Source organism: Malurus melanocephalus, unplaced genomic scaffold (assembly GCF_030028575.1).
Source record: "Malurus melanocephalus ecotype Western Australia unplaced genomic scaffold, MMel_1.1 scaffold_713, whole genome shotgun sequence".
Taxonomy (NCBI): Eukaryota; Metazoa; Chordata; class Aves; order Passeriformes; family Maluridae; genus Malurus; species Malurus melanocephalus.
The window spans coordinates 76,338-98,788 of NW_026623945.1; the positions used below are offsets into that span (position 1 = coordinate 76,338).

The 22,451-nt window shown below is 43.1% G+C and overlaps 1 protein-coding gene across 1 annotated transcript in view; it reads left to right on the forward strand.

Annotated features, from left to right (window-relative positions):
- Nucleotides 1–22,451, forward strand: part of AP3D1 (adaptor related protein complex 3 subunit delta 1) — a 43,761-nt gene that overhangs the window by 12,640 nt on the left and 8,670 nt on the right. The window contains exons 2-22 of the mRNA XM_057384507.1: nucleotides 1,240–1,335; nucleotides 2,130–2,210; nucleotides 2,795–2,875; nucleotides 4,606–4,713; nucleotides 5,057–5,186; nucleotides 6,531–6,670; nucleotides 6,933–7,006; nucleotides 8,888–8,937; nucleotides 10,560–10,609; nucleotides 11,012–11,060; nucleotides 11,857–12,002; nucleotides 13,060–13,208; nucleotides 13,296–13,526; nucleotides 14,908–15,139; nucleotides 15,527–15,672; nucleotides 15,799–15,940; nucleotides 16,691–16,762; nucleotides 17,490–17,565; nucleotides 18,317–18,516; nucleotides 19,152–19,225; nucleotides 21,491–21,701. Coding sequence (XP_057240490.1) covers nucleotides 1,240–1,335; nucleotides 2,130–2,210; nucleotides 2,795–2,875; nucleotides 4,606–4,713; nucleotides 5,057–5,186; nucleotides 6,531–6,670; nucleotides 6,933–7,006; nucleotides 8,888–8,937; nucleotides 10,560–10,609; nucleotides 11,012–11,060; nucleotides 11,857–12,002; nucleotides 13,060–13,208; nucleotides 13,296–13,526; nucleotides 14,908–15,139; nucleotides 15,527–15,672; nucleotides 15,799–15,940; nucleotides 16,691–16,762; nucleotides 17,490–17,565; nucleotides 18,317–18,516; nucleotides 19,152–19,225; nucleotides 21,491–21,701 — 2,538 coding nt within the window. The remainder of the gene's footprint in view (nucleotides 1–1,239; nucleotides 1,336–2,129; nucleotides 2,211–2,794; nucleotides 2,876–4,605; nucleotides 4,714–5,056; nucleotides 5,187–6,530; nucleotides 6,671–6,932; nucleotides 7,007–8,887; nucleotides 8,938–10,559; nucleotides 10,610–11,011; nucleotides 11,061–11,856; nucleotides 12,003–13,059; nucleotides 13,209–13,295; nucleotides 13,527–14,907; nucleotides 15,140–15,526; nucleotides 15,673–15,798; nucleotides 15,941–16,690; nucleotides 16,763–17,489; nucleotides 17,566–18,316; nucleotides 18,517–19,151; nucleotides 19,226–21,490; nucleotides 21,702–22,451) is intronic.

Genomic DNA, 22,451 nt, shown 5'->3' on the forward strand with positions numbered 1-22,451 from the left:
CAACACCCCCAGGGCTGATCTCCATCCATTCTCCACCCACTGCTTTTAGCAGCAAACCTTTGTGAATTGAAGTGTATCACTCCACAACATTTGTAAAAGACTAAGAAATGGTTGTGTTAATACACAAAAAWTAATGTAAAGGGGAAAAAACGTTAATTAAAGTCAAGCCAGTGGACTTCTATGCTGAAAATATCTCTTTAGTGGAAGGTAGAGGTATTCAGGCAGGAATTAGGTAATCAGTTTCTGACCTGGTTCCTTTGGCAGTTAGCAATATAAAATACCCTGGTGCATGCATGGCTTAAATGCAACGAAATAATTTCTTTTTAAAATTTTCATGATTCCTGTAGCAGATGCCTTCAGTACCCAAATAATAATTGTGAACTGGTAGAATCTCTGGCTGAGCTAACTGTGCTTGTAAAGTAAAATCTGTACAGATAGTTTCAAATCACATGTTTGCCACATCCTTCCCACAAGCACAGATGTGATTGCTTTGAAAGATGTGAAGCACCAATATTTAAATGTAAACATTGTGACATTTGGCTCTTCAAATTGCTGAGAAATTCATACAAATAACTGTTATTTATCAAAATGTGTAAATGGCAAAAGGGCTCATCCAAGTTGAGAACCTGGCGGGGATTCATGACTTTCCATGGAATGTGCCATGCCTGGGGAGATCCAAGAAGCACCTGTGTCCCATCCCAGACTTGTGCTGTGTCCCTTCAGGCACAGGGACTGTTGTGGGTGCACACCCACAGTGTCATCATTGGMATCGKGCCCTAAAGTGGGRTAGCTCAGCCTGTTTACATCAGTCACTTTTAATTTGTGGGCTGTGAAGTGTTTGGCAGTTTCTTGTCATGTAATGAGCGGGTGTTCTSTGACATSCCTCTGGGGGAAGTGAGCCTTCTAGGAATGGTGAACTCYGGTTTTGTTCAGACYTCTGCCTACTCAATCTCCATTGAACAACTTGATTTTTGCAAATTTTTGAATCTAGGGCTCTGGAGTGCATAGTGTAATTGTGAGGGAGAGGCAGGGGGAAAACCACCAAAGAAATATCTAATACTTGGGGTTTTSTAACAGAATTGTGGTGGTTCTTTTGAATAAGTAATTTTGTCAGAACGAAGTGCTTACCAAATAGTGTGTGAGATTTGCAAGTGCTGAGCTGTGTTGTTTCTCCCCACCAGCATGCTGGAAATCTTGAGAACTGGTAAAGGAACAAAAATTTTTGTTTGCTTTCCTCAGGCAAAATACATCTCACAGTGCATCGATGAGATCAAGCAGGAGCTGAAGCAGGACAACATCGCAGTGAAGGCAAAYGCAGTCTGCAAACTGACCTATGTAAGTGCCTTGCTGGGATCCCATGGAATTGCAGCTGGAWTTTGTTCTTTCCTGCTGAYTTTTSAGTCAGYCTTGGGTMYRAGTGCCTGCTCTCCTTAGACTGCTYYAAGTGCAGGCTGTGGGGACAGCACTCCCCCAGCTCTGACGTCAGAGCCTGCATGTTCCTGCTCTGTTTGGTACAATTGGATTTTATTGGGATGGATCAGGAAGTGAATCTCATTTAAAACAAACAATTTTAAAAAGTTGTTTTCAACTGAGTACTTGCATCTGGTATTGTTTCTCTCTGCTCAGTCCTTTGTCAACAAGAAGACAGAAATACTGGTACAGACTTCTTTTTGTGGTTCTGTTATGGTCTTAAAAAAGAAATTAGGAAGAAAACCCTTCACATCAATGCTTATATAACTGCATATAGAATCACAGAATGGTTTGGGTTCAAAGGGACCTTGAAAACCATCCAGTGCCACCCCCTGCCACAGGCAGGGACACCTTCCACTGTCCCAGGCTGCTCCCAGCCCCAATGTCCAGCCTGGCCTTGGACACTTCCAGGGATCCAGGGGCAGCCACAGCTGCTCTGGGCAACCTGGAATTAATGCATAGTGTTTAAAACTTTTTTCTGGTGGAACTATGAGATGTCTTTCCCTTACTATGAGTGGTGCAGAATGTAACATTACTCATAAACCTGTCTTTTAGTATTATGTTCAGACTCTTGTTACCTCTTCAGTTTTGGGAGGTATCTTGACCTATTTTCTTGAGTCCCTTACTTCAGAAGTTTATCTTGGCTTCTCTTCTCACAGTTACAGATGCTGGGCTATGACATCAGTTGGGCTGCTTTCAACATTATTGAAGTCATGAGTGCTTCCAAGTTTACATTCAAGGTGAGTTTTCTGTAGCTGCAGATGTCCTGGCCAAGATGTCAAGATATCTTTTGAGAAAAGCCAGGGCATTTTTATATAAAGACCACCTGAGATTCCTAGTACCAGGCATTTTAAATTCTGTAATAGCTTTATAATTTTTCTTGAAAGATTTGATTTGTGTTCTGTTGCAGACCTTTTTCAACCAACAGGGTGAAATGTTACTTTGTAAGGAATGGTTTCCAAATGTGGCTTTAGCACATTAAAGTCAGGAGTCAACACAGACAAAATAAATGTAATAGACAATGCTACCTCATTACTGTAGCTTTGTGGTCATTGAAATGTGTTGTAACAAAACAGAGAAGGTGAAGGTGGTTTTATTGTCCCTAAGACAGATAAATTATCAGTAGAAACATTACTGGTCTGAAGTTATTCTTTCTTATTACAAGCCCCTTTTTCTGGAGAGCCCTGTAATGCCTCTTCTGTTACACAAACCTAATAATTCATCTTTTTAATATTGCTTACAAAGCCACCAGTTGTTTTCCATCTAAACATTGTCTAAATTGACTTTAAAAACAAAACTTCYTTTCCTCATTGCCTTTTTCCAGCGCATTGGTTACCTGGCTGCCTCCCAGTGCTTTCATGAAGGGACTGATGTCATTATGTTGACAACTAATCAGATCCGAAAGGTAAATGTTTTGTTTCACTTCTTCACTTTTTCTTTCACTCTCTCACTACCTGTACTTTCATATCTATACCACATATTTCTCTTTTAGGAATATAGAGGTGTTTAAGTAGAATTCTTGATTTGCTGTCTCCTGTCATTCCACAAGCTGAGGGATTAATGAAACATTCAGGAACTGTGCACAGCCCTCCCTGGTGCTGTCTCATACTAGCTCTGTGTTTGTTCAGCACAGAGAATGGAGACAGGAATAATTTTGTCAGTATTGCTGGTCTCTTAGGCAGTGCTTATAAGAATGTAACAGRCAGGAAAAAATCCCCATTCCTGAAGTAAAATGAGCAGTCACCTGGCTCCACAGAATTTCTACTTGTGAAGGCTCTTTTTGTCTGTAATTCTTTGGTAGAATTGGGTGTAAAAATGGTGAAGAGTATACAGAAAGTTGTAGTCTGTATTCATGCACCCAAGTGTGTTGTACTCATTTTCACAGAGCTTAATCACTTAAAGTTATCGGTTTGCAGCATGATTTTCCCATTCTTGAAGTTAGAAATATTTTTTTTAAGCTCATAACTTTAATTTTTTAAAATATCACAGCTTTAAAACCTGACTGATAAGTACAAGATGTGCCTACATTTTTACCATCTAAGGAATTAAAACATTTTACTTGCTTAAAAAAGATCAGTGGGATGTTATCCAATATCTTCCCTATAGAACTRGGGCTTTTCCCTTATCTTTTTAACTATTCTGTGCTGAATATGGATATCTATTTTCTTTGTTATGGACCCTTTATTTTACTGAATTTCAGTCACTTACTTAATGGCTACTTTCTCTTTGTGCGCAGGTTTTTCTTAAAAGCATTTTTGCTCCTTAAGAAGTAGATTTCATTATTCTTAAAGTAGACTCTAATTTCCCACCACCTGCAGCAGGTTTTTAAATGAGATGCAAATGGCACAGAACCCTGAAGGCCTGACTATGTTTAGCTCTCCTGAAGCAGCTTTGGTGTCCACGTGAATCTGGACTCTTAATTCAGCAGTTCATGTGGGAATGCTCTGTGYAGCTTCTTCATATTTTTGTTTCCTTATAACTACAACTGAGCTATACTTGAACATACTCAGAGATAAATTTTACTATGGTTAAATGTCTGAAGCTCAGGAAGACCTGAAAGACTGTGAAAGGCTGGGTAGGATACTGACTACAAAATGGATCTAAGGAAACTTGACCAATAAACATGTTTTACACACATAACTTGTGTGTCCTGTCTTCATGGACTGGAAGTTGTGGTGCTGCCAGCAGCTTGGAAGGAAAATAATCTCATTTCTCTAATAGATTAAGCTGGCACACCACTCACTAAGARTGCTTGTTCCTAGTGAAGTTGATGGCACTTGGGCTTTGATTTAGCAGGCTTAGTGTTTAATACCAGTTTTTAGGTCTTTAAATATATTTTTGATCCTGTAATTAGTGCTTAAAAATATTTCCATTCCTAAAACTACCAAGGTATGATTTCTCTAATTGCTTTTGTGTTGCAGTCATCCATCTCTTGCTTAATTGTGGTTTCTCATGCCCCAGTATTAAACCCCAGGCTGGCTGTGTTTTAGCAGGTGTTAGTAGTTGACATACACATATTCCCATGAAGCAGAAGCTCTGCTTCATTTGTGCTGAGTGAATAAAATTAATCTGAGAAAATTGTTTCTTGACGTCCTGTGTGATCTTAAATTTTTGAGCCTGTTTTTCTTTTTTTAGGATCTGAGTAGCCCTAACCAGTATGATACTGGAGTTGCACTGACTGGCTTGTCCTGTTTTGTTACTCCAGATCTTGCCAGGGACTTGGCAAATGACATCATGACATTGGTGAGTTGCTAAGGTTGAACARCTTTACCCTGTAACAAAAGAATGTATTCAAATCTGGTAAATAAATGTAGAACTGATACATGTGGAAACTCTGCTTTGTTCTTGTGGGGGTTCTGGGGTGCTTTTACAGACCTTAGTTATACCAAGAGGATYATCTTGAGATATATTCATTAGTTTTGGTGATAAACAACAGTATTTTGCTCTCACTCAAAGCTGAGTTTTCAAAAAGTAGTTGAGTCTCCCAGGAAGAGCTTTGGAGACAGGAGCATGAGCATAAGGACCTGGGGAGAGCTCTGGAAACCCAGCTTTGCTCAGAGCCTGACTGCAGTTGTTTCCTTACCAGATGTCTCACACAAAGCCTTACATCAGGAAGAAGGCAGTGTTAATCATGTACAAAGTTTTTTTGAAGTACCCAGAGTCCCTCCGTCCTGCATTTCCTCGCCTTAAAGAGAAACTTGAAGATCCAGATCCCGGTGAGTGGATTTTAGTGAATTCCTTCTGCTTCCACACGTGCAGGTCCATGTGCTTGTAGAGCTTCTGRAGGGAAGAATACATAAAAAATGTTGTAATCATCTTTTGGGCATTGACTCACCTGTTTCAGGTGAGCATAGGAGAGTTTTGACAGGTGGTCCCATATTAAAAATACATTCTTTAAAATGTCCATTTCTTCAAACCCAAAGCTACTTAAAGTGTATCAGTGGATTAAACCTTAATGGGCAAAGCACCTTAAAGTTTCCTGATTTATTGCTTACTAAAAGATTTATTGAAAATATTTCACTTGATTTCAGGATTTGGGGTTATGTTTTTATATCCTGTGGTTTTTTAGCAAGGTGCAGCTATTGGCTTGCAGTGGGCACACTTAAAATTATTATCCCTTAGTGTATTTTTAATTTGAGGCCAGAGTGCTGTTTGGGCCCCTCAGTACTGTGACAGTGCAGGTCAGCAGCAGCACAGGAAATTTGCAATTGCTCTGCATCATATTCACATTTCCACTCAGTTATCAGGAAGTGCTGGTGTACCCTCACTGCACCAAAACACTTGTTTTAGGAATCATATGTGGGATGTATTTCTATGATCTCTACTTGATTTATTTCTGCACACAGGGAGAAGTTTTACAATTTTACAGGGAGAAATTTCATGGCATTTCCTGGACTATTTTATTGTGGGGATGGAMTATTCATCTTCCAGGGACAATTAAAAAAAGCAAAACATACACATCCCTCACCTGCACAGAGAGAAAGAAAATCCCTGTTATGTTTTATGGAAAGAAGGATTGCTCTCTGCTAGAGCAAGAGACAGACACGCAGCCTGCCTAGACTAAAACATTCCAAACTGAGAACAACCCATTTAGAGGCTGAGTGATGAGAAGGCAGTGAATTTCTCCAGTCAGATTATTTAAGGAATTATTTGTGTGTTGTATTTAAACAAGTGTGAATAATACATATTAGAGAAGTCAAGAGCTTTTGGAAACTTTCTGATGGGTGGTCATTGATTGTGGTTGTCTGTGTCCCACAACCAGCTCTCCACAGCCCAGGGCAGGGATATGGCACTGTCCTGGTTTTTCTCATTCTGGACCCCAGGCAGATACATGGCTTGCTGCTACATTAGAAAATAGCCAGAATTAAATAAAACCCTTTCTCAGTTTGCTTTTGCATCCTTGTATTTACTTCACTGCCTCAGGGTTGGGAATGAGGCCAAACCATTGGACACACAGGTCTGAAGCTTCAGCTGCTTTTGCTTTGGGGGTTCTGCACCAGAAACTTCAATTAAATGAAGGCATTGATGGGATTTGTGCTTTTCCCACTTGTTTTCCCCAGGTGTGCAGTCTGCTGCAGTAAATGTTATTTGTGAGCTGGCTCGACGCAATCCCAAAAATTACCTTTCCCTTGCTCCGCTCTTCTTCAAGTTGATGACGTCATCAACCAATAATTGGGTTCTCATTAAAATTATAAAACTGGCAAGTATTCTGCTTTTTGTTTACAGGATTAGGGTTCTCATTAAATTACCTTGGGTGTGAAAATGGATTTTGTGCTGGGAGGCATAGTTACCATTAAACCTGAATGAAAAGAAACCAGGAATATCTTCTTATGGTTGTGAATGTAACCAAAAAGAAAAATATGTTAATATGGCTTGGTTTAAATACAGTGAGCTGTAATTTGCATGATGTTTTGAAGCTGTTCAAAAGCAGCTGTTAACTCACTTTCCTTCTCTTGCAATAGTTTGGTGCTCTTACTCCATTAGAACCAAGACTGGGAAAGAAATTGATTGAGCCCCTGACCAACCTCATCCACAGGTTTGTGTGACAGATCCTGTCTTTTCAGTCAGGGCTGGGGAAGGACCTGGTGGGTGGGTCAATAGTTGGGGTGGGGATGCATTTTTTAACTTTTTCTTGAGTTTCGGTATAATGGCTTCAAGTCTCAAAAGATTATCTCACATCAGGATTGTCTCTGAAAAGCCTGAGTGAGKTAAAATACCATAAAGGAAAGTTGCTGGGTGTCTGACTGGCAGCATGAATTCATCCAAAGGATGTATGAAAATTGGAGCAATTTGCTTTCCTTYCATTGCATTTCAAGCCAGAGATTACTTTGGAGGATGTATAAAAACTCTGGTTTGAAAAAGGCTCAGCTTGTATTTGCCTCTCTTGTTCACCTCACACATTTGATTCCTGACTTTTGGAAGTACCTTACCCACCAAAGCAGCATGACAAGGAATTTGTTAAAACTCCCTTCTCATGCCTTTGGCAGCTCAGATGTGTTTTGGAAGAGGTTCTTATAATATATGTGTCCTAAATATAGATTAAATGAAGTTGAGGAGATTTCCTTATCCCTTGTTAAATCTGGTTCATGGTGGTGTAGTGGTTCTAATTCTGAACTGAAATCAGGAAATAGATGCCTTGGAGGGAATACCTGGATCCTCCCAGTTATGAAGAGGAAGTGTGATCTTAGGCAGGAGTTGTTGAGTGAAAARGTTTATTTCTTTTAATTGGACAGGGTAAGGTTTTAAACAGATAYCTGTGCTGCCTTGAGAGCTGCTCTGGCCAGATGATTTTTGTCCATCCTCCTTGTATTCCTTTAAGGCAGGTTCAGAGCACACCAGCATCCAAATGCCTACAGGGGTGTTGGCAGCCTAGCAAATAGATACAATCCACCAGGAAAAGCAGGAAGAGGCACAATCCTACCTCCTCTCCCCAACTCCCACATTGGTAATTCCTARCTGTGAGGACTGAATCCTCTTTGCCTTGGTCTCCATTCATTTGGGAGCTCCAGATGAGTCACAGCACCCTGACCTGTCCTACCAAGTGTCCAGGGGGCAGCAGTGTTGTCTCAGGGTTCTGAGCATCCCAGGGTGACCTTCAGGGCATCACTCTGCCACCTCTTCTGGGGCTGTGCTCCTTCCCTTTGTGCCCTGTACCTGCAGCTGATCCTCTGGGGCTGTGCTCCTTCCCTTTGTGCCCTGTACCTGCAGTCTGATCCTCTGAGGCTGTGCTCCTTCCCTTTGTGCCCTGTACCTGCAGCCTGATCCTCTGGGGCTGTGCTCCTTCCCTTTGTGCCCTGTACCTGCAGCCTGATCCTCTGGGGCCTGGGAGGTTTCCTGTTTTCCTCTCGTGGAGATCAGGGTTTGTAAGGATTTCTGCAATCCTCAGACCCACACTGTGTGTGTTCAGCTGGCAAAAGCAGCMCTGAATTTGAGTTTTGGGGGAAATCAGACTTTGGAAATGGGTTGCTGACTTCCAGAGATGGGAAATGTTCCTGCATCCCAGGAGTTCTACTGGGTCATGACTCACCCTCTTGGAGAGAGATTTGAGCTTCTCCATCTGCCTTACCTTAAATTTTTGACCTTGGACAGAGGATTTCATTTGATTCTTGGACAGAATTGCTTCAGTATTCTGTGACTGGTGCTGGAGTTTCAGTAACTACTTCCTCATTCCTTGTGTCTCAGTGCTGTACTTGCTGCTTTTCCAGAAGGATTTTTGGGCTTTTAAACATTTGTTTAAAAATTCCTCCCCCCAAGAGTTTTTAAGTGAGAAACATTTCATCTGTTTGAAGGGATATGGAGCAGAATATTGACAGTTCCTTGTGAAGTTCAAGGTGCTAACTAGCTCTAAGATACTGCTGACAACTCTTCAAAATGTGCTGGTTTATTCCTTATTTAATATACTTGATTTCTGTTTCAGCACCTCAGCCATGTCTCTCTTGTATGAATGTGTGAACACAGTAATAGCAGGTGAGAACTGCAACTTTGAACCTAGAAAAAAAAACGTGATGAACTTGGTCATCAACTAACACCATCTGTAAACCTTTATTCTTTAACTTAATGTATTTTATAATGGAATAATTTTCCTGGCAAACTTGGTATTATTGTGGGGCTGGAATCCTTTGTTGTCAGTGGGTGAGGCACAGTCACTACAGCTGTGTTGTGTTTGCTGAAGGCTGAAATCAAGTACAGACAATGAGATTATTTATATGCAAGCTCCTAAATGTTGCTACAACTCCAAAATATACCAGCAGCAATAGAATTAAAACACGAGTGACGCCTCTTTGCCAAGTTTTCTTATGTGATGATGGATCAGACTTTTTTTTTTTTTTTAAATTTTGCAACTTTGCAGCTTAAAAGTGTGGTGTAATTTCTTAGAGGAGGCCGTTGGAATTGCTGATTGACAGATTCAGTTTCTGGGCAAGGGATATAAACCCCGTAACTGGGAGGGAGAGGGAAAACAATGGCAAAGAGGGATAACACTATTCCTGCTCAAGCTTGGCACTTTTGCTATCAGAGTGTGGAGCAGAGGGTTATTGACATTCACAGCTTATCTGTCTGTCTCCTGTGGGTACTTTGGATAATGGTGCAGAACTTGCTGTGCTGGGTCAGTTCAGAGAGGGAAGAGATCTGTCACTCACTGTGTATTCCTGCAGGGAAATGAAGGTGGCGTGATGGGAGGGAAAATAACCCAGAGGGTGATTCCACTGAGGATAAGAGTGCCTTTCATTGAGATCCAGTGGGATCACCCTGTGGGTACAGGGGGAATTCACCCACCCAGGACACCTCAGGGGCTGTGATGTCGGACTGAGAGCCCTGAAGCACCAGAGCACCTGGCACCTGCCAGCTCTGGAGGTGACAGTGGCCAGCCCAGCCACCCTGCAGGGACAGTGGCCAGCACAGCCACCCTGCGGGGACAGTGGCCAGCACAGCCACCCTGCAGGGACAGTGGCCAGCACAGCTTGTCTCCAGCCCAGCCACCCTGCAGGGACAGAGGGCACACGTGGCACCTGCTCAGGCACAGTTGGGCTTGGCTTGGCTGTGCTGTGCCTGAGCAGTCACCGGGGTGACCCCACCTTTTCTGCAGTGGGGCTGTGCGCTGCCAAAGCTTTCAAATGTCCCATATAATCAACAATGGCTGGCTTGATTAAAGCTCCAATCTAATCACATTAAACTCTGGGATCTGTTGTTGCATCCCGTTGCATTAGGAAAGAGCACAATTAAAAAAATTCAGCTGTACAGTAGCTGCTGGTGTATTTACAGCCTTGACTGCCATGTGATGTCAGTGAAATAAACCTTAGTGAGAGCAGAAAAGAGCAGCTTTGACCTGCCTGTTCCAGCAGTTTCCACCTTTACACTTCTCTTTTCCTGCCCTCTTATTTATTATTATTGTTAAGGTATATGAAATCATAGTTCATGTTCACAACCTCTCCTCCCTCCAGACCCCCAAAAGTCCAAGCAAACAAACAAACAAACACTAGTCTGTCACCTTTCCCTGAGAGCTGAGCCAGGTGTGAACTGTCAGGTGTTGTGTTGTTGCAGTCACTCACTGCACAGAAATGCTGACTGGAATTTGTGCTTCTGTGTTGCAGTTCTGATCTCTCTGTCCTCGGGGATGCCCAACCACAGCGCCAGCATCCAGGTGTGACCCTGGGCTTGGGKGGTTCTTTGTTCTGCTCTGCTCTGGGATCCCAAGGGCCAGGGGGAATGGGATCATGTGCTTCTGCCAGAAGTTCCAGCAGTAGCTCCCTGAAGTGCTCTGACTGTGCAGTCCTACAGACTGATGCATTTCCTATATCAATTATCTTACTTATTTCACTGTAAAATGCAGAGTTTGAGAGTCTTCCCAACTCTTTATTCACCTCCTGCTATCAGTACAGTCATACAGAGATTCCTTTTGTTTGGAAATCTCTTAATACAAAACTCTTTCAACCTGGAGACCTTGAATTGTGGTCAGATGCTTCCCTGTGTATTGACTAAACTTCATAAAGATCTTTTTTAATTAAGACCTGTAATAAACATGGTGTGGGTCTTTTTTTTCCAGCTTTGTGTTCAGAAGTTGAGGATATTGATAGAAGATTCTGACCAGAACTGTAAGTATGGTGCATGTCTTCATGAAACCCTTGTCCCCCAAGCACCAGGGAGATGCTGCAGCAGCCTCAGAGCAATGAGTTGTCCCTACAAAGAGCTTGCTTGGGGTTGTAGTGCCTGGTGTGCTGTAAACAAGTGCTGGGGGGTTTAATATGGAAATAATTTTTGATGATGAGTGCTTCTTTATAATAATATTTTTAAAAACAAATGAAAGCAATTATTTCTGCTGTTTGTGGTGATGYAAATCTAAAACAGTTCTTTCCATGCTCTGGGATTTCCCTTTTTATAGACTGGCTCCTTGGAAAGCAGTGAGGGCTATTTTCAGCAGAGTGAGCATAATAGTAAAATGCAGGAGTGTTGACTTAGTGACTCCAAAGAATACTGGGAAATTTTTCTTTAGTGCAGCTCTTTTTCCTGCCATCTGAATTTTTCCCCCTGAGAACAAGACTGTTACATACCCATCCTCAGCACTTCTAAAACTGTGTTGGCCTCAGGATGTCTGTTCTCAAAACCCAGCATTTCTGTTTATTAAATACATGTTTTCCAGTCAATAAAACTTGAGGTGCAGGAAGRCCCTGATGAGGGTTATATATGTATTTACATGTCTGTCCATGGGATTATGAAATTAAAGACTGTGGTCTGTGATGCACCATTCTCAAAAATGCTTTTCTTCATCCCAGATTTTAATTCAAGTGTTTCAATACCAAGTGCTTCTGCTGAAACCAGCTTTAAGATTTCATGCTCAGCACAAAGCAGTGTTTCTATATTTGGAAAGAAGTTTTATTTTGTCTTTCACAGTGAAATACCTGGGATTGTTAGCTATGTCCAAAATCCTGAAAACGCACCCCAAGTCAGTTCAATCTCACAAGGATCTCATTCTCCAATGTTTGGATGACAAAGACGAGTCCATCCGACTCAGAGCTTTAGATCTCCTCTATGGCATGGTATGTTTGTGCATTTATTTCCTCTCCTCTCCTGACCCTTTAGGAAGGTGATATTTAGCAAAAAAACATGCAGTTTTCTCTGTCCTCTTCACAGCAGACCTGTGATAACAACTCCCAAATCTTTTGTGGCACTTAGGACATCTGGCTCAGCACAAGGGCTTTGAAAACTCCAGTTCAGATTGGATGGAGTGTCTCAGTTCAGGCCCTGTTGGAAATCACCCATTTTGAAATGCTGTAGTTAATTGGATGTTAATGATTTCTAAATTTGTTTCCTTTATAAGCAAAAATGTTTGAAGTTTAAACTGTCTAATTTGGCAGTAGATGGTTKATTTTCTCTTGGATTTCTGTATTGCTGATGGTAATTCTGATCCTCAGCTCTCCCACAGCATGGTCTTCACAGAATCAGCTGGGTTGGAAAAAACCTTTGAGATTATCAAATCCAACCTATGACATGACACCACTTATCAACCAAGCCATGACACTAAGTTCCACATCCAGTCTTTCCTCATATACTTGTGTATACTGGTGTGCTGTAAACAATTGCTGGGGGGGTTTAATATGGAAATAATTTTTGATGATGATCGCTTCTTTATAATAATATTTTTTAAACCAAATGAAAGCAATTATTACTGTTGTTTGTGGTGTTGTAAATCTAAAACAGTTCTTTCCATGCTCTGGGATTTCCCGTTTCATAGACTCGCTCCTTGGAAAGCAATGAGGGCTATTTTCAGCAGAGTGAGCATAATAGTAAAATGCAGGAGTGTTGACTTATTTTAGTGACTCCAAAGAATACTGGGAATATTAGTGGGAATATCCAAAGAATATTTTCCCTGTATACTTGTGCTGGCTCTTTTTAAATAAAAACATTGAATAGTAATAAACAGGTTCATTTTGGGATTGTGGCCAATGCTGGAGCCTACAGAGGTGGGTCTGGTTTCTTGTTAAGCCATGACATGGGKCCAGCAGCTGCTTTACTGGGTTTGGAAGCAGTAGGAATGTAGTTGGAAGGGAATACAATGTAGGAAAGTGGTTGAACCTTTCACCACCTGTTTCCCAGGTGTCCAAGAAGAACTTGATGGAGATTGTGAAGAAACTGATGATTCACGTGGATAAAGCYGAAGGGACGACGTACCGGGATGAGCTGCTGACCAAAATCATAGACATCTGCAGCCAGTCCAAYTACCAGTACATCACCAACTTTGAATGGTCAGTGCTTTGAGCTGCCAGCTCTGAGCCCATCACAAAGTCAATGCCCTGCCCACTGCAYCCACCCATCCCTTTGCCTTTCCACAGGTACATCAGCATCCTGGTGGAGCTGACACGGCTGGAAGGCACGAGGCACGGGCACCTGATTGCAGCCCAGATGCTGGATGTGGCCATCAGGGTGAAGGCCATCAGGAAGTTTGCAGTGTCCCAGATGGCCATGCTGTTGGACAATGCTCACCTGATCGCCAGCAACACCCAGAGGAACGGCATCTGCGAGGTGCTCTATGCTGCTGCCTGGATCTGCGGGGAGTTCTCAGAGTAGGTGCACTCAGAGCCTGGTGCGCCCTCAGTGGCAGCTGCTGGGCAGAGATTTTGGTCATTGAAATGTGGTTTTGAGAGAAGGGTGATTCAGAGTATGTACCAAAGTGATTGCTTTCCTCTTGCTCCCTTGCACTGTTGATTCCTCAGCTTTTCATAGCCAAGGCATTTTTAACCATCTGGTCATTCTTCCTGTTTCTCCAGCCTTGCCCACTCATGCAGGAAGCAACAATAGTGAATCACAGAATCTGGAATATCCTGAGTCAGAAGGGACCCTCAAGGATCATTGAGTTCAACGTTTGTCCCTGCACAGAGCCCTCAACAACCCGACCCTGTTCATCCCTGGCAACACTGTCCAAAATGGCCGGGACCATTCCCTGGGGAGCCTGGGCAGTGCCAACACCCTCTGGGGACAGAAGAACCTTTCCCTGAGATCTATCCCAAGCCCTGACACAGCTCCAGCCGTTCCCTGGGCTCCTGGCCCTGTCCCAGAGCAGAGCTCAGCCCCTGCCCCTCCGCCTCCCCTCGAGAGGAGTTGCAGCCCCCGAGGAGTCTCCTCTGCTGCAGCTGAACAAGCCAAGAGCCCTGAGCTGCTCCTCAGACCCTTCCCCAGCTCCGTGTCCCTCCTTTGGCCACTCTCCAACAGCTTTGGATCCTTCTGATACTGTAGGTGCAAGCTGTTAGATCTTCAGAAATTGAAGGAGCTCCTTAATGATCAAGGTCTACCCCCATTTATATCACAGGGAACGTGATAATGTTTTAATTGGTTTTTTCTCTCTCTAATTTGCCCTTGTTGAAAGGTTTTTGTAGGTCTCTGTCTTCCTGGGAATTAGAAKTTGTTGTCTTTTGTGCTCAGTTTCTTGGTACCCATAGTAGCTATGTTTTCAATGRTTTTTTAGCTTAAATTTTTTTGTCGCTTGGTTGTGCAGATACAGCTGTTACCCAGCTTTTATTCTGGTGGGTTGGACAGGTGTGGTACTRGAGTCTCCTCTGCTTTGGTGCCTCATTATAGTTTTTATCCTGAGCACTGGCTGCAGTTTAAATGCACACTGTAGCTGTGATATTGAGGGAATGCTGGTACAGCTCACATCTTCATTGCCTTAAAAAAGTTGTACAAAAAAAAMCTGCAGATGAAGTAAGAGAACATCCTCTTCTTCTACAGTKTGATCACATTTTTACTTAGAAACAMCTTCAGCTTTCAGTTTGTAATAGTCCAGTAACTTTTTAATGCATCTTCCATTTAGTTGTGAGCAGATAATTTTGAGTAAGASCATGAGATTTGTTAAAACAAAGTGCTATGATCTGAATTCCTTTGTGTATTAAGCACTYCCTGCTGGATTTTATTTTTGCTGTCTTTCATCTGTGCACTCTGTCCTTCCAGACACCTCGAGGAAGCAAACCAAACCCTGGAAGCAATGTTGAGACCCAAAGTTACAACCCTGCCAGGCCACATCCAGGCTGTTTACGTGCAGAACATGGTGAAGCTCTATGCATCCATCCTGCAGCAGAAGGAGCAGTCTGGGGAAAAGGAAGCAGCTCAGGAAATTACCCAGCTGATGATCGAGCGCCTGCCTCAGTTTGTACAGAGTGCAGATCTGGAGGTTCAGGAGAGGGTAAGAGAACAAAATGAYTTTGGGATTTATCATGGGAAGTCTTGGAGCAGTCTCTGGTTCCCTGTGGCTGTGCACAGAGTTTTCCATAAGCTGTTATCAGTGACAAAGCCCAGATCTTACTGCATTTTGATGCCATCTCTGAAGGCTGCCAGCAAGAACTTCACTCAAAACAATTGAATTTTGAAATTATTCAGGCACGTAAGAACACAAAGAGGACCCAGCTAAAAGAGATACGGACTTTTTACATTTCTTCCAAAGCTGCAGTTTATGCTGCTTCTCTTAATTCCCTTAATGGAGTAAAACACTTACCTTCTGCTCACTTCAGTTGATTTGTTTGGATCAGCTTGTTAAATATTACTCTAAAATTACTTCTGCATTTGTTTTTAGGCTTCTTGCATCTTGCAGCTAATAAAATAYGTTCAGAAGCTACAAGTAAAAGAAGTTCCTGTAGCTGAGGAAGTGATAGCCCTGTTTGCTGGTGAGCTGAACCCTGTGGCTCCTAAAGCACAGAAGAAAGTCCCTGTTCCGGAGGGGTAAGATTCTTTCTCTCTCCCAAGCCCTCACTTAAGCTGTTAAATAATAAAACAAAGTATATGGTGAGACACTGAAATACTCAGGGGTACTGAGTCAAGCTCTTTGTTTGCTGCATTTCTTCCCAGCCTGGACCTCGATGCCTGGATCAATGAACCTCCATCAGACAGTGAGTCTGAAGATGAAAAGCCCAAAACAATATTTCATGAGGAAGAACAAAGGCATTCCAGGCACAGACAACCAGAAATAGATGAAGAGGAGCTGGCCAGAGTGAGTGAATGTTAAAATACTTTTCCCTACATAATTCAGTAGCAATGTAAGTGGTGCTGAGGGAGTTGGGGCTGTTGTGGATTCTTCACATAGCCAGGGAGCTGTTCTGCTCTTCTCAGCTCAGGAAAGCTGATCACTGATGGGAGCTGATGCTTGTGGACTTCAGCAGCYTCTGTGAATGGCTGTAACGTGACTGTTCCCAGCAGTGATCCCACCTTTCTTGCCTCTGACCTTTTTGGTTTYACAGAGGGAATTTGTTCTTACAAGAATCTTCACTTCTTCCTCTCCTTGCAGAAATGAAAGCAGAAATATTCCAAATGCCATCAAAATGTGATCCCTGGGAAGTTATTATCTCTAGTCTGTAATTAAAAAGCAAAGAAGGGTTGTTCTAAGGATATTAGTTATAGTGTCATAAAGAATGGTTTGGGTTGGAAGGGACCTTGAAAACCATTCAGTGCCACCCCCTGCCATGGGCAGGGACACCTCCCACTGTCCCAGGATGCTCCAGCCCTGTCCAAGTGGGCCTTGGACACTTCCAGGGATGGGAATTAGGGATGGTACTTGCAGTTCTGTCCTAGTATGTCTGGTGACTCAGAACCGCTCCATCACACACAAAYTGCTCTGCTCTAGTCTTTTCACAGTACTTATGTATTGTTCCAAAAATTTGGGGAGATGGTGTTTTGCACTTTGGTGCCTTTTATCTCTGCCTACAAGCAGACCTTGTAACTGCAAATCCTCTTTTGCTTTCAGCGTCGAGAAGCCCGGAAACAAGAGCAGGCAAACAACCCATTTTATATTAAAAGCTCTCCTTCCCCTCAGAAGGTGAGTCTGAAYTGCAGTAATTCACTGGCCTCTTCTGTCACTGTGGGAAGGCTCCCTGAATGTCAAAGCTGCAGCTGCCTCTGGGAAATTCTGGTGTTCCCCCTGCACTTGTGACCACTTTGTAATGTGTGGACTGGAGTGGCTGCCTACAGCTGTTCTTGTAACTCCTGTTTGTGTTGAGAATGTGCCAAGTGACCTGATACCCCAGAGCAGCCAGTGCTYTCTGGGTGTCWGTGCAGTTTGTCCAGCCCTGGGTGRTGGCAGCACTCCYTCAGTGCCCTGCACASGGTGACCCTTAAACACACACTGGGGTTTATAGATCAGAAAGTTGTTGTGGTCTCTGAACACCTTTTTCAGAGCAAGAACTTGCTTCATTCCCTGTATATCCTAAGGACTGCCCCTTTCCTCAACTCAAATGTCAGCATTTATCTTCTGAAGTGGCAAGTTATTAGCAATAAAACAGAACAAAAATTCTTCAGACAGTTAGAATAATTCTTCAGGGCAGTAGAGGGGTTAAAAACTGTAGCTAAGGGTAGAGTCTTTTGTAATAGTTATCAACTGGCTTTAAAACTCACTCTGCTACCACACAGGATTAGTAACAAGCTGTTCATTCCTATCCTTCAAAATGTTCACTTAAGGGATTGAGCTGTTTGATGTTTTGTAATGTGTCTATGCACAGAAATTGTGCAGGCAGGGCTCAGAATGTAATAAACCTTTATCTTCCCAGAGATACCAAGACACTCCAGGGGTGGAACATATTCCTGTGGTCCAGATTGACCTTTCTGTCCCACTAAAAGTTCCAGGTAAGCCCAGCTAATCTTTACAATTAAAGAAATTCAGTTAAGCAAAAGTCATAATTCTTTCTTAGGAATTCCTCCTGAGGTTTTGAAGGGYAAATGTGTCTCCTTCATTTACATTTGAAAATAGTACTTTGCAGTCTGAGTTCCTTTCAAGATGGTATTAGAAATAATTCTGTGATTAGGAATATTGTGCAGCCAAGTCTGTAACATGTAAAGTAACCACTATTGGGTGGAAACAGTCACCTTTAAAATGTCTTAAAGGTCTGATGGAGATCAGGAGACATAAATAGAATCGAATGTAAAGATACGATTTGAATACCTTGTTTCAGTTATCAAAAGGTAGTTGTGTATCTAAGGAGGGGTTGGATACAGCACTGAAAAGCTGTTGATAAAGTGCCTTACATTACCAGGGGTGAGTTCTAAGTGCAGATATTTAAGGCTTTTTCCAGAAGTGTGGAAAGTTGTCAGTATTAGTTCAGCACCAATGTCACCAATTCTGCTTAAAATCTCAGTGTTCGGCTATTCTTTGTAACGCAGTTAATGCAGCTGAGAATCAGGGAGCAGAACTGAGCTCTGTCCTGTTTCAGGAGGGATGGAGGGCACAGCCAGGCTGGGCCATGGGGGTCTGTGTGTGTGTTTGAGCACAGGGAGGTGTGGGTCCTGCTGGATTTGGGAGTAGGGCTCACATCTGACACACCGTTCCAGTGCTCTGTCCATGTATCTGTACCTGAGAGCTGCTTGGCTTCCCCCACAGGAATGCCCATGTCAGACCAGTACGTGAAACTGGAGGAAGAGCGAAGGCATAAACAGAAACTGGAGAAAGACAAGAAAAAGAAGAAACAGAAAAAGGARAAGAGAGGGAAACACCATCGCCACAACTCCCTGCACACGGAGAGCGAGGAGGACATTGCTCCAGCTCACCATGTCGACATMATCACAGAGGAGATGCCCGAGGTCAGTTCCTGTGCTTGGGGTCTGGGATTTATCTTTGTGCAGCTCTTGAGAGATTTTGGCCCCACAGCTGCAGCCAGTCTGGAGTGTGGCACTTCCAGAGCTGTTTCAGAAATGACTGAGATGATCCCAGGCTGTTCTTTGCAGGGGGGACAAATTAYTGTCTTCTTGTGCACGAACAGACAAAAATTGCCACTGAAGCTATTWAAAAAATCAAAACCAACAAAACAATGTGCATCCCTGCTCTAAAAGTAATATTGTCCAAACAGCATTTATTATGCTCTGCTGCTTCACTTTGACAGTAACTTGCTGTCTAGTCAGCAGCTTTGCAGCTGATGATAATTAATTGCAGATGCTAATGATGTCAGTTGTATTTGTTTCTAAAATTTCCTTTAATCAAAACCGAACAACAGCAATTCAAATCCTGCAGTTTATGCAGAAGGGGCTTCTGTTCTAAATTAATCTTGTAACTGGATGCTGCATTGGAGTGCATTGTTCCTGTAACTTACTGTGCCTGGYTGCAGCTTGCCTGGTCCAGGATTCACAGGTTCAAACCAATTAAATTCAGGTGGTGGTAAGCTTGAGTTTGGAAATTGCCAGTGGTTTGTTTCCTCAGTGGATGTTTCTTTCTCCTGCAGAATGCCTTGCCCAGTGATGAAGATGACAAAGATCCCAATGATCCCTATAAGGCGCTTGATATAGATCTGGATAAGTAAGTGGCAGTTTTGTGTGGGAATTCAGTGAATTGCTAATGGGGATGCCTGAGGGCAGGGCTGGGGCTGAGCAGGCAAAGGCATTACAGGCCACCAGGGGAAAGGCTAAAGTGTCTCCCCTGGCGTGGATGAAACCTCAGGTGCTAAACCAGCTTGGACTCCCACTGCASCTTGGCTGATAAAATCTCAACTCCTGAGCATGTGAGAGGTTTGGGAGGGGCAGGGGAGTCATTTAGTGTGACAGGAAGCACAGGCAGGGTCACTGGATCAGGTGTGAGCTATTCTGAGGTTTGGGTGTCCCACTGTCTCTCTGACCTGTGTTGGCACTGGGTGTGACCTGTGTCCATCTGTCCTCTCAGACCCTCTGTGTCCRTGGCAAGCCTGTGCTGTGATCACTGACCTGTAACACCCATATTGGCCCACCCCATTGCCCTGTGGCTCTTCATTGTGCTCCCACTGTTGTAAAGTGTTGTTCTGGTGTGACCAAGTGAGCTGCATGTCACAGATGTGACTGGGCTGGTCCCCACTCAGCTGCATCCACGTCACCATGAGCATTGGCCTGTTCAGTATTGCACATGGAGATTGGTTTGGATTTTTTTTTGTTGCTGTTTTACAAAATCACCACRCTAAAATAATCACTGATTAATGGTCCAGGGATGCCTCCTGTAAAGTTTGGCAGACTGTGCAGGCCCATGGGGGGTGTGTAGGATCTCTCTCTTCCTCTGATTCTTGGGAGTCTATGCCTTTCTTTACAATTCCCAATTTGGAGAGYTTTGGCCCCTCAATACCTTGCAATAAAGTCTTGTAGCATTTTTAAAAAATGAAAAAAACTTCTGAAAAACTTCCTTTTTTTCATGAGCCACTCAAAGTCTGCAGGGACAAATATATTAAAGAAAATTAATTTTGTGTATTTGCATGATGAGCCTCACCAGCATTGGGCACACCCAGCAGAGCAGGCCCTGGGGGTTGTGCTCCAGGAGGCATCTGGGACTGTTGGACTGTCCCATCCATTCCCATCCATTCCCATCCATTCCCATCCATTCCCATCCATTCCCATCCATTCCCATCCATTCCCATCCATTCCCTCCCCTCTGCCACCTGTGCTGTGCTCTCCTGTCATGGTTTCTCATGTCTGTGTCCTCTCTCTTTCTTTCTGTGCTTGCACTGCTCTGTCTGTCACGCTCACATGCAGTCTGGTTTCAGGGAAGCCTTCCAGGTAAGAATATCTCCTAATAGTTGACATTTGCCAGGTTGGTTGATTTTGGACAGTGTAAGTCCTTGAAGAGTGGTGGAATTGTTGAAATCAGTGCATTTGTGTGAGTCTGTTTTGTCACTGGCTTTCAGCACCAATGCTGTTCCTGTACAGATGTATCTAAAATGGTGAAAGATGAAGCCTTCTTTGCTGTTCAATCTTCCCTTAGGGTCTGAAAGTGAAAAATGGATCAAGTCTGGTTCTGAATGCAATATAAGCAAAAAAGTTTGAGGCAGTTGAAGCCATTAAAAATCTTCCTGAACTGGTGTTTGCTGTGCAAATATGAAAATTAAATAAAATAATATAAATAAAAGCTAGGAAACAGAAAAAAAGATGCACTTGCAGAAATTCTTGCTGATTTTTGGAAATGTTTGACAAGAACAAGAGAAATTTTTGTGGACTTTTTTTCCCAAGTAGTGGATTTGGGATGCAGTGTAAATATGAACTACTTTTGGTGCTTTTTGGAAACAGGTGGATGAAGTTACATTTAACTTCTAAAATGTGATAGAGTAGAAAGTCATAGTGCAATCTCCCAAAAYCAAAATTATTCCGAATTATTCCCAATTGAAGTGATCTATTCATGGAGAGCAACCAGCCSCACACTCTTCAAGGGCTGTTGGAGCCGTGCTGGCATTCCACTACTGGAATTTCCACTCTGCTGGAAATGCTGTTCCACATCCTTGCTTTTCCTTRGAGAGGGATTCCATGGAAACACCCTATAATACTCCATGTAGCTGTTCTTCTGTGGGTGTTACTCAGCCTTTGAGCCTCTAGCTGGCACCTCCAAGAGTTAAACAACAAAACCTTGGCTCTCAGTCACATTCCAATTGTTTCCTCTGCCTCCTAACCCACAAGGGCAATATCTGCAGTTGCATAAATAAACTCCAGGTACAGAAGTATGTGCTGATTTCAGATTTGGGGRCCCAGCTCCCTAAAAACAAAGCACATCTTGTCTTGGACAGATCTTCTGGCTGAAGGGGTTCTTTGCAGTAATGGGCTCTTTCTTTTCAAGACCCTTAGCAGACAGTGAGAAGCTGCCAGTGCAGAGACACAGGAATGTTGAGACCCTGAAGTCACCAGATGCAGAAGTTCCCTTAGAAGAGAAGAAGAGCAAGAAACCCAAAAAGAAGGAAAAGAAACATAAAGAAAAAGAGAGAGACAAAGGGAAGAAGAAAGAGAAAGAGAAAAAGGTGGTAGAGGAGGAGGAAGAAGAAGGAAAAAAGGTAATTCTCTAAGACTTGCAGTATTTTAGCTACTGCTTTTATTTATTGCTGAGTTCAGTTCGTTGCTTAGGAACAATCACATTTGACAGTTCAAACAGCTGAATGCTTTCAACCTTTATTTCCTGAAATTTTTACAACTGTACCAGCCACTATTTAAAGATTTCTGCTAATAAAAATAACATTTGCTTAGCCTCGTAAGTTAGCAGAATTCAGCTCACCACAGCCCACACAGTAGATCTGCCAGTGCTCACGTGGAAGCTGAGTTTGCTGTTATTTTGTCTGTTCTCCAAGTGGGGAACTCCTTAGCAAAATATCTGGAACTCGTATTGTGAGTGTCATTTGTTCTGCATCCTGTCTCTCATGCACTTCAGAACCTTTCAGCTGTAAAACCTGACAGTTACTGGAAATACTGTCCTTGTTAACCCCCTGCAGAGCTGCACTGTCCCTCTGCACTGCAGCCCTTGGAATGCCTGGGGCACCCTGTAGGGGTGCTGGGCTGTCAGCTGGGCCTTGGAAATGCTCAAAGTGAAGTTTCTTGGACTGTTTGCTCCTGAATGTACCCCAGATCTGTGCATGAGGAGCATTCTGGAATGCTGCATTTCYATGGGAACTTAAGGGTTTGATTTGATTGTTGTAGRGTCACAGAATCCCAGAGTGGTTCAGGTTCAAAGGAACCTTAAAGCYCATCCMRTKCCACCCCTGCCATGGCAGGGACACCTYCCACTGTCCCAGGCTGCTCCCAGCCCCART